Raw genomic sequence first — 10,835 nt, 5'->3', positions numbered from 1 at the left:
CAACGCGCTCTTTTAGCGGCAAACAGTTACAGAGTGGCGCAAAAGTGTGACGAAGTGAAAAGTTAAGCTCGCGTGACAGCTCTGCTCGCGCAAAATCAAGAGTGTTCAGCAACTTGTGAGAAGCTTATCTTTGACAAATAGCGTCATGTGGTGCTGGTTGCGGGGAAAACGTGTGAAACCAGATGATGACTTCGCTTGTTGCTAGGGAATAGTTGAAGCGCAAATGTGTTATCCATCAGTTTTATTCTGCCTCCAGAGATATATGTGCTTCGCATGATCATTGTGATGCGAAATGGCTTTCCTTGATAACTAAGGACTAAAGCAACAGCCTTGGCACGCTAACAGGCTTTTATTGAGAATAGATCTCATCCTACAGATTTGGAAACGATAGTATTAACTCTCATATTCAAATTAGCACAAACCACAAAGTAGCAGCAGAGTTATTTAAATGTATACTTTGACAGTGTCAAAACCCCGCAAAATGCACTTTAAACTAATAATGTGCTACATGATACGTTATTAATAGAATGTTATTACAGTTCATCCTGTCAGTGACTTGAATGGCTGTATCAGATCTGGCAACCCGTCCGGTGATTGTGGAGGCCGCAGACCCTCCGTAGAACCATTAGCCGGCTAAAAACAACATCCACTATTATAGTAACGTCACAGTAATGTTTTCCACTGCCTGATGAAAAGGGTCGTGCCTGTGTTACGCTGGGTTGTGTTTGGCTCGGTTTCACGCAGCCGTATGTTACACAATGTTTAGATAAAATACACAAGTTAGGTCAGGCATTAAAAAAAGAAGTTTTCCACTGCAACAGCAGAAGAAGAAAAGAGAAGCCGCAACAGAAAATGTAAATACGCCGATGTTTTTCTGGCCAATGAAAGGAAAATATTTACTAATTGACTTTACTACTGACGTATCACAGAAGGAATATGGCCAAGAAAGGCTGCAGGCGCATTACTACACTTCAACCCCACAGGTCCAGATGAGCTTCTCAGACTTGTGAGAAAACAGTCCAACTACGTCGAGTCTTCCAGCCCACACTTCCTTTATCTGTCCCATTTGTAGCATTTATCGGTACACAGCCAGTATATTAAATGTGTTTCCAGTGATGCCATGGTTGTCATAATCTGCTTTGGGCAGACGTGATTTTTGCGTGATGACCAAGTGTTCGCAGAAAAGTAAGAGCACAGAGGTTGAGTTGGACCAAAGTATACGGTCATAAACATCATGACCTACGAGGGAAACTTTATTTATAATAACTGAAAAACAAAGTGCTGTTCCTCGTCATACAGTAAAAGCAGAAGCCAGAGACACATCAGGCCTTCCTCTAAGTATTAGTAGAGACGGGAAAGGGTTTTTGTTTCATTACAATGCTGCAGCCACACTTAATCTACCTGTATAATCACGGTGGCTGCTCGAGTCGCACTGTCAGAGTAATGATGGCTCAAAAAGGGCCAAGGACTTTTATTGAGTTGATATTAATTGATTTGTCCTGACCTACCTAGACCTGGCCTCCCAGGGCTCCGTTTCCTCAGTGGAGCGCTGCCAAAGCTCTGTCCTAACTCTGCATAAAAATAAATGAGAAGCTATGGGGCTGGCCTCTAAAGCCAGAGGATATTGTTCGATTTCACGTCGGCCCTCCAGGAGGCAATTTAAACAAGCCAGCATGCTAATCAAGCCTCCATAAAAGGCACTTCTGGAGGGCGGCCCGCGCTTGTTTTCCCCTCCCGCCTGTGGAAAGCAGGCTTAAAAGTCTACGCAGAAGGTTGTAATGTGATGTGATGTGGAAGGAGAAACAGCCCCTCTCACGTTGAAGGTCGAGTCCACGGCCTGACATGCCGTTGTCATGTATTTAATATGGAGGCGCGGCGCTGATCCACTGACTCCGGGTCAGGAAGTGACCTTCTCCGCTGCCGTCAACAAATCAACAGGTCTCAGTGAAACCACATTGTGACCCTCACGTGAAGAGGCAGAGCTCCGGTCCCAACCAATAATTCAATACTCTCATATCCCCCTGGTATTTGTTGCCACCGCAGAAATGTGATAGTGTTCATTTTGTGTTTGTGCCCTGAACCCACAGGTCAGGTGGTAGCAGATCACAGGCTTCTCTGTGACACCGAGGTTAAACTAATCACGCATGACTTTCTGCCACGGCCCGACCGGTGCCTCCAGAACCCTACGCCGGGCCTGTCAGCCAGCAGAACCTGCTGCTCATATCTGAGTGGATCCACCGTGGATGATGCGCTGCCGTCCATCGTACACCTACGCTGAGGCGCTCATCTACTAACACAGACCGTGACCCAGCTGTTTGGCTCCTTTGAACTGTAACAAGGGTTTGTCTAAACAGTCCTAGATTTCAGCTGAGCTGCACACATTCCTACACATGTAGGTGTGTGCAGTGGTTTTTGACCTTTGATGACCTTGATCTGCAATGGGTTGGTGGAAAAGCCACATTTCACCTTTGCACTTCACAATAAATGTCCTTCTACTATTTCAGTGTGAAGATCTTAAACACAAACTAATTTCTCCCATAGCAGCCTAAAGTCGGCACATTTCGCTGATAAACACTGCCCCCTATTGGCACAAACACGTTATTACAGTTGTTCATAAAAGGCCTTTTGTTAGATATGAAGCTTATAGACATGAAGCCAAACACAGACAAAACAATAAGTTTATTAAATCATCATTATTAAATTATTTATTTTAGCTTATTATTGATGCCTTTAGCGCTTTGTTTACAGTGACATTAGTGCCTTTTAAAACGCTGTCCACAGCAAAATAACAGAAAACAAACACAAAAGTAGAAGCTGTAGTGTGATTAAAGTGAATAGTTACAGCAGCTGGTTAGCAGGAATGAAATTCTTATTATAAGTGCATAAAACAGGTTCTGATAAATGTTTTACCCTCCCTGACCGTTTTAGTAAGACACCTCTACAGGAAGTTAGACAGGTGGTTTGACTACATGTTTATATCCACATGTTTACTACAAAGATCACAGTTGTCCTGGAGTGCATTAAATTATGGGATGGTCTATTATCACCCTTCCTTCATTTTAAATGTGGGGCCCAGAAACATTAGAACCTGCAACCACTGTGATTTCTGTAAAACTGGCAACCTGGTAAAAGCAGTTCTGTCTAATGAAGTTGTCAATGACTGTATATAATATACTAATAACTCAGTATCTTTCCAGGACAGAAGTTAGTTCCACTGTAGTGTCTTTAATACAGGTAGAGAAGATGAGCTTTACCAGACGAGTGCTGTTAAATAAAGCTTAATTAAACAAAGCATCATTAGCTGACACATTTATGCATCATCATTAAATGTAATGAAACAAACTATAAATGTTAAATGTTATGCTGCGCTAACATTATTTATTGTTATCATTATTATAACGGTATAACACTTATTTTACTAACATCTTCTGTTCTGTATCTTCATCATTACCATCTTCATCTGACTCTTCTAACCTTGTCTCCTCATCATCACTCTCTTTATCTGACTGTTGTAACCCTATCTCTTCTGTGTCTTTACTCTCACTCTCTTTAGCAGACTGTTCTTCTAACATCGTCTCTTCTGTATCTTCTTCATCATCACTCTCCTTGTCTGGCTGCTTTTCTTTTCCACTGCATTGGCCTTCATTGTCATCAGTGTCTCCTTCCTCTTTACCATTGTTTTCCTTGCTGACAGTTGTGTTGTTGTCTGACTGCTCCTCACACTTGGGTGAATCACACTCCACCTTATCTTGTGTTTGTTGATCTAAGTCAGAATGTGTGGCATCTGGAGACTCCTGTAGTGAGTTGCTCTGGTCTGGTTTTTCTGGGTTTGGAGGTCTCTGAGACTGATTATTGTCTGATTCAGTTTGATCAGAAACTGCTTTTCTTATTTGACTTTTTTTATTTGGATCGTTGTTTTTCTCACATTCAGACAGTTCAACATTTTCCGCTTTAGTTTCGTCTGTCACCTGATCAGAGTCTGCACCTTCATTGTGTTCAGTAGTATCCTTGGTTCCCACAGCTGGAAACCGCGTGCCCAGATATCTGACTGTTTCCTTTGCAGGAGGTTCTTCACCCCCATCTTTATGGAGCTGCTTTTGTTGATCTGAAACAGGAAAGAGAACTTATGAAATGCAAACTCCGATGAGTTAAACTCCCCCAAAAAATTGAATGTAGAAAACATTTGTAAACTAATACATTTTTTAATTTAAATATTAAAATTTAAATTTAAATGATTATATACTGCTATGATTAAACAGAACCTACCTGTTTGATTGTCTGGGATATATTCAAATTCTAAAACACGTTTGTGGACAATTCCTGCAAAGAGTAAGAACCACCAATATTAATATTTGAACTTGTAGCATCTTTCAAACAGTATTAGTGATGATAAACAATTTTTGTAATCCACCTTCTGGTGGCATCTGACTTTGACCATCTTCTTTTCCAGTTTGATCATTTTTATTATAAGGTTCATCACATGTAGATGTCATATTAGTATCATCGTGGGACAGATTGACAGGTTGCTGAGCAGTTGGAGCAGCAGGTTCACTGAGGGGGTTGATGTGTTTATTCTGAGGTGCCTCATTATTCAAACCTGAACACACAACATAATGCAAGTCAATACTAAGAAAATTAAACAGGGAACTAGAATGACAAACCATTACCTGTTGCTGTGCCTAGAAACAGATTCCTAATATGAGGATTTTTTTTAAACTCTTGAACCTTTTGTCTCACAGACCCTAAAAAGATAATAACATTTTTGTAATCTAACCTGATATTAGTATCATCGTGGGACAGACTGACAGGTTGCTGAGCAGAGGGAGCAGCAGGGTTGATGTGTTTATTCTGAGGTGCCTCACTATTCAAACCTGACAACTTGAATCTGAATATTTAAGTCTGAATACTGCAGATTTGAGAAATTTAAATGTTTAGATTTCTTATTTAATTTGTTCGATTTAAACATATGATGGTAGATAACCAGTAAAATCCTCACCTGCTTCATTTCTCTGCTCAGGATGTAAAGGATCTAGTTGTTTTGTCTCTGCACAAAAAGACTGTTTCGTATCTGGATGGAAAGGAACACACGCAAAAATGACAAATAAAAAAACTTTAATAGATTAAACCTGATTAATAACACCACCCAATAAAAAGGAAATGTAGAGCAAACAGATGTTAATTAAGCCATGTATTGTCCAAAATAAATATATACTGCTATGATTAAACATAACTTACCTGTTTGATTGTCTGGGTTGTTTACAAAATTTGAAACAAGTTCTTGGACATTTCCTGCAAAGAGTAAGAACCACCAATATTAACTTGCAGCATACTTTTTAACAATATTAGTGATAATAACATTTTTGTAATCTAACCTTCTGATGGCATCTGACTTTGGCCTTCAACTTTGCCAGTTTGATTATTTTTATTATCATCACATGTAGATGTCTTATTAGTATCATTGTGGGACGGACTGACAGGTTGCTGAGCAGAGGGAGCAGCAGGTGCCTCTGCATTCAAAGCTGAAGCACACAAAATAATGTGAGTCAGAATTAAGAAAATGAAACATGGTATCTGAATCTGAATATTTGAGACTGATTACTGCAGATTTGAAGATTAAATGTTTAGACTTTCATTTGATAGTTTGTTGAGCAGCTCACCAGTGAAATCCCCACCTGGCTCAACTTCCTGGTCAGAATGTGAAGGATCCTGATGTTCTGCATCTGCATCACTCTTCTCGTTGCTGGGAACATCGTCTGGACCCTCACAAGAAGGTTGTTTTTTAACTGAAAAAAAGTACATAAAGATGACAGAAATACAAAACCTTAATGGATTAATCCTGATGAATTACACCACCCAATGAAAATGGAAAAACAGGTGTTATTTGAGTATTTTTTAATCTAAAATCAACATAATGCGAGTCAGAATTAAGAAAATTAAACATGGTACTTGAATTTGAATATTTGAGTCTGCAGAAGTTTAAATGTATGGATTTTTATTTTATTCATTAATTTATTTATTTGTATCTGATGGCAGATCATCAGTGAACTCCCCACCAGGTTCAGCTTCCTGGTCAGAATGTGAAGTATCCAGTTGTTCTGCATCTGCTTCACCTTTGTTGCTGCTGTTTGAACTTTCACAAGACGACTTTCTAGGTGAATCTAAAGGAGTAAACTTTTTTTAACTGTCATTGATTTTCTTACAAATGTTTAGTACATTTAACAAGCTAATTAAATTAAATTAAATATATTTTATATTTAATAATAAATAAATATACTGTAACATAATAAATTTCGGTAAGTAGCTGATCCCTAATCACTCTGTTTATGTGACTGTTAAATAAACTTTTTTAAAAAGCAAAACAAAATAAGCATATTTATTGTCACAAATAATTTCACATAATAAAAATGTTTTTAAAATATAACAGATAAATAATAATAGTAAGAGAAATCATTACCTGTTGCAGTGCCATGGAATAGATTTCTTATATGAGATTTCTTTTCAAACTCTTGAACCTGTTTTCTCACAGACCCTGAAAATAGTAAATGGTAAAAAGCATTTGTAGCTTAAAACATGAAACCCCTAAAACTACATGTACACACAGCTAATGATTGTAACATTTTGTGGTCTAACCTCTTACTAGAATCTCATGTTTGCACAGCTCTGTGTTTCGTGTGTCACTTCTCTCTAGGTCACTAGTTGTGTTATTGTTGTACAGGAGCTCACCACCAAGTCGCTGATCAGAGGGAACAGTTAGTGTTCTGTGAATAAGACTTGTTCTTTCCTCATTGTGTTTTGTCTCATTTTTCAAACCTGAAATGGACAGAAATTAAAAAATAAATTTAAATATTGGCCAAACTGACCTTTGAGTTAAAAGAACTCCGTTCAGACAAATCAGTGACATGGACCAACTGGGTTCTAGGTTTTTTACAGCTCTGTTAAAAAGAAGCTAATAAAGAGCATAACAATTTGGTGCTTTTGGTTATCTCCACAACAGTTTTCTTAAGCAAATCATCTTTAAGTTATATATATATAAAAAAACTCCCTTCTCACCCCACGTGGGTATACAGTATATATATATATATATGCAGGACTTGCATACAGGGGTCCACGGTTCGAATCCCGTGGAATCAGAGGGGTTACATGCAAAGAATGTGCGGCGAACGGGAACGGAGAAAGCCACATTCAAGGCTGACGGCGAAGCAACTAGTAGCTCAGTGTTCCAACATCTATAAACGGCAATTGCTATCACAACTTGAGATGACGAGGTACAACACAAATGCTACGGCAAGGGGGAGCCAGGACGCCAGGTCAGAGGGGAGGTTTCACCATCTCCCCAACCGGAAATTGGGTATGAAGCCCCAATAAGCACAGACACGCTGAGCGAGGCAGCAACTGACCTGAAAGATAAGATCATGGCGAGATTGAACAGGCAACCCCGAACCCCACTACAACGGCTAAGTGAAGTACCATCAGAAAGTCTCATGGAAGATGTGAATGCAGCATTGAGAGCGATCCCTACCACAACAATCACAGAAACCAATGAGCTGATATACGCTTCAGCATCAGTGATCCTAGAGGTGCTTGGCTATAAGAGCAACCATGGGAGCCATGAGAAACAATACCCACCATGGAAACGAAGGTTGGAGGCAAAAATCAAGGCAGCTCGGAGGGAAGTGAGCCAAATGACAGAGGCCCAGAGAGGTGCAATGAGAAGACCGATGCCCAAGAGGTACAGCCAGATGACCATACCTGAAGCCCTCGAAACTGCCAAGCAAAGGCTACAAGCCTTGGCCAGCCGCCTAAAGAGATACACCAGAGATAACGAAGCCAGACGAATAAACTGGCTGTTCGCAACACAACCTGCGAAAGTGTACTCTCAATGGCAGGGTAATAACAGCAGAGCAGACCCACCAAGGCTGGAAACTGAACAGTACTGGAAAGGTATATGGGAGAGGGAGGCATCACACAACAGTGATGCCAAGCGATGGCAACATCAGGAAAAAGGAACATGAGAAACTAGAGAAATACCAAGGGCTCAGAGAAGAACTGGAGAAGGCTTGGAAGGTGAAGGCCACAGTGGTGCCTGTGGTGATTGGAGCACTGGGGGCAGTGACCCCCAAACTGGAGGAGTGGCTACAACAGATCCCTGGAATAACATCCGACATCTCAGCCCAGAAAAGTGCAGACTGTGCAGAACCCTCAAGCTTCCTGTGTGTGTGTGTGTGTGTGTGTGTGTGTGTGTGTGTGTGTGTGTGTGTGTGTGTGTGTGTGTGTGTGTGTGTGTGTGTGTGTGTGTGTGTGTGTGTGTGTGTGTGTGTGAATTCATACAGTACCGTTGTCATCTGTTTTTTCCACATCTTTTTTGAAACATGCTGAAACCACACCCAGAAGAAAGAAACATTGTGTTGTATTTTTCAAAAACATAAGCATTAACATTATTAAACTGAAATCTTCTGAAATCTAAAATGTTTGCTACAAAAATAACAATAATGATGAGGTTTCCATTTTTTTGTCACATTGTGTTGTGTTTTCCAAAAGCACAAGTATTAACATTATTAAGCGGATATCTTTCAACTGTGGGGAACGTTCACTACAAAGATAACAATAATGATGAAGTATCCAATTTTTTTTCAAAACAACTTTAGGTTGAACCTTTTGACAAGAATGGCCTCAAACAGGAGGAACTTTCCTTCCTGTTTCCTCAACTTCTACAGGGAACTTTGTTTTGCTTTTGTTGTTTTTTTGAGCTGGTTTCAAACAAACACCAAATCAATGTTATTTAAGAGAAATCAAGCTGACTGCAGCCTGGTCACTTCAATGCTTATATGCTCCCTAATTTGAAGTCATTTTTCAGTTAAAGAGGATTTTGTAATTGTACCTTTATTATGTCTCTTGCGGCATATGATGTCTACAACGACTGCTATGGCTGCTACTAATAGGACGACTGCAACAATCAGGCTTATGGTCAGTGCAGAGACACCTTCATCTGTACAGAAACACAAACATCAAACTCAGATCAGCTTCTTCTTCCATTACATTCAGGACTCTGTACTGTGGCTGACTTACCAGGGTGGCAGGTTTTGGCAGTGACTGTGGCTGTTGCATTGCTCAGACGGTTTCTCACTATACAGGTATATTCTTTACTTTTATCACTTAGTGGTACTGTCAGCCTTTGACCAGTGCCATGTGAGATCCACTCATACATTAAGTACTGACATTGTATGGACTCCACCGAGCAGGTCAACGTTGCCTCTTCTCCATCGTTGCTCGTCTCACATTTTATGTTTGGTTTGGCAAGCTTTTCTATATTAATACAAACATACATGAATGATACTGCAATAAAAAGACGGCAGAGTAACTTAACTGCTGTGTTTGCCAAAAAGCAAAGCAGAGCAAAGTCCTTCAACTGATATGAAAGGCACCAATAAAACTATAAAGTTGATAATAAAAACTCAAGAAACCCTCCACATCAACGTCCACAACCTTTAAATCTCCACATAAAATGTATAAAACTTACCTAAAACCACCAAATTCAATGTTTGCCGTTTCAACACTTTGTCTGTGTAAACGTCTAATTCATATACTCCACTGTCGTCCAATCTGAGGCCTGTGATACTCAGTTCTGCAGAAATCCGGTCAAGGGAGACCCGGTTTTCAAACAGACCGAACTCCTGCTGCTTTATACCATCAAACCCCACCACTTTGTTACCATTATACTTCCACAGGATTTCGTCCAGTTGTTTAGTGCCATTAAAGTGTGGCTTTAAGTTGACCTTCAGTCCCATTAGTCCAAATGTAGGAGACTGTCCATAAACTAGAAGGGGAAACATCACAAAGCAGATTGTATAAAAGAGTTTAGTTTAGTTTAGTGTAGTAGCCGAAGGCTGTGGCAGCAAAATCAGCATCTCTGCAAGAAAACTAACGAAATAATTAAATTAAATAATGAATTTAATAGAAATAGCTGCAGTGTTAACAGTCTGTTCTATTATCTCTTAGTCTGCAGCATTGAACTGAACGTCTAGAGACTTTATCTGTGCTGCCGTCATTCAGATACATCAAGGACACATTCAATGACACTTTCACCTAAACATGCAGTAAAACATAAAGCCTCTCTTTTTAAAGGCGATGACACAGACACGACTGGTTTAGATCAGAATAAGTCAACAAAGACTGAACAAACTGTCAAACTGCTGCTGCAGTAAAAAAGGCTTAATATTCCATTTGAATCATGTTTTAGTTATTTAATAATTGCGATTTCAAAGTCATAATATTCCACGATGCCATTACTATATAAAACGTACTTTATTGTGGTAGGTTCTAAATCATTCAACCATTAAATGGACAGTTGTACTCAGAACCACGCTCCACAGACGGACTCACCTGAGCAGCTGCAAAGGAGACAGAGGACGAAATACAGACGAGTCATTTTTGACTCGCAGGTGCAGCTGAGGCTGAACTTTCACTCCAGGGCTGAAGTTAAAGCAACCAAATGTCCTTCCTCTAATTGAATGATGTAATTCCTAGTATTTCTAGCATTTCTGGCAAAGCAGATGAGTTGAGCAGGTAAATTAGTGGCGTACACTGCAGAAGTGAAAGTCAAACCACACACAAAGAGAAAGCTTGTTTCATTCACCTGAGTTGCTGAGTTGGACCCGCCTTAATTGTTCCTTATCTAACGGTGACATGATGATAACCTCTAGATCTGTTTAGTAGTTCAAATAAATTATTGCTAGGACACATACTTTTTTTACTTTCATTTTAGCTTTGCTTATGTTTAGACATAAAGTTCCTAGTTTTAAGCTAAAGACAAAATTTGTTGTTGTTTTGAACATACT

At 39.7% G+C, this 10,835-nt stretch overlaps 1 protein-coding gene across 4 annotated transcripts; it reads right to left on the bottom strand.

Moving 5' to 3' along the window:
- Nucleotides 1-2,714: 2,714 nt before the first annotated feature.
- Nucleotides 2,715-10,588, bottom strand: LOC114847619 (protein starmaker-like). Of its 4 annotated transcripts, none has more exons than XM_055505268.1 (16): nt 10,381-10,588; nt 9,518-9,814; nt 9,067-9,303; nt 8,879-8,986; nt 8,334-8,372; nt 6,631-6,810; nt 6,455-6,529; nt 6,054-6,158; nt 5,658-5,783; nt 5,373-5,519; nt 5,236-5,289; nt 4,997-5,068; nt 4,668-4,742; nt 4,412-4,597; nt 4,267-4,320; nt 2,715-4,105 (listed from the first exon to the last, which is right to left on the bottom strand). In XM_055505268.1, exons 1-16 carry the CDS (start codon nt 10,424-10,426, stop codon nt 3,411-3,413), a joined length of 2,496 nt encoding a protein of 831 aa, XP_055361243.1. In that variant the 5' UTR covers nt 10,427-10,588; the 3' UTR covers nt 2,715-3,410. The 4 variants fall into 4 exon arrangements, with proteins under 4 accessions (XP_055361243.1, XP_055361244.1, XP_055361245.1 ...); XM_055505269.1 differs by having other exon boundaries at nt 4,997-5,044; XM_055505270.1 differs by lacking the exon at nt 4,668-4,742 and having other exon boundaries at nt 2,716-4,105.
- Nucleotides 10,589-10,835: the final 247 nt, after the last annotated feature.

This window comes from Betta splendens, chromosome 21 (genome assembly GCF_900634795.4).
Source record: "Betta splendens chromosome 21, fBetSpl5.4, whole genome shotgun sequence".
Lineage (NCBI taxonomy): Eukaryota > Metazoa > Chordata > Actinopteri > Anabantiformes > Osphronemidae > Betta > Betta splendens.
The sequence above is the reverse complement of the archived record's forward strand: the minus strand, read 5'-3'. Positions and strand labels throughout refer to the sequence as shown.

What these genes read in the sequence shown, in the direction of transcription:
- LOC114847619 (XM_055505268.1), bottom strand. Translation starts at nt 10,426, where the DNA reads ATGACTCGTCTGTATTTCGTCCTCTGTCTCCTTTGCAGCTGCTCAG. An exon ending in GCCAGGTGGGGATTTCACTG is followed by an intron (nt 5,520 to 5,657) that starts GTGAGCTGCTCA and finishes TGTGTGCTTCAG; the next exon opens with CTTTGAATGCAGAGGCACCT. An exon ending in GTTTCTAGGCACAGCAACAG is followed by an intron (nt 4,598 to 4,667) that starts GTAATGGTTTGT and finishes TTGTGTGTTCAG; the next exon opens with GTTTGAATAATGAGGCACCT.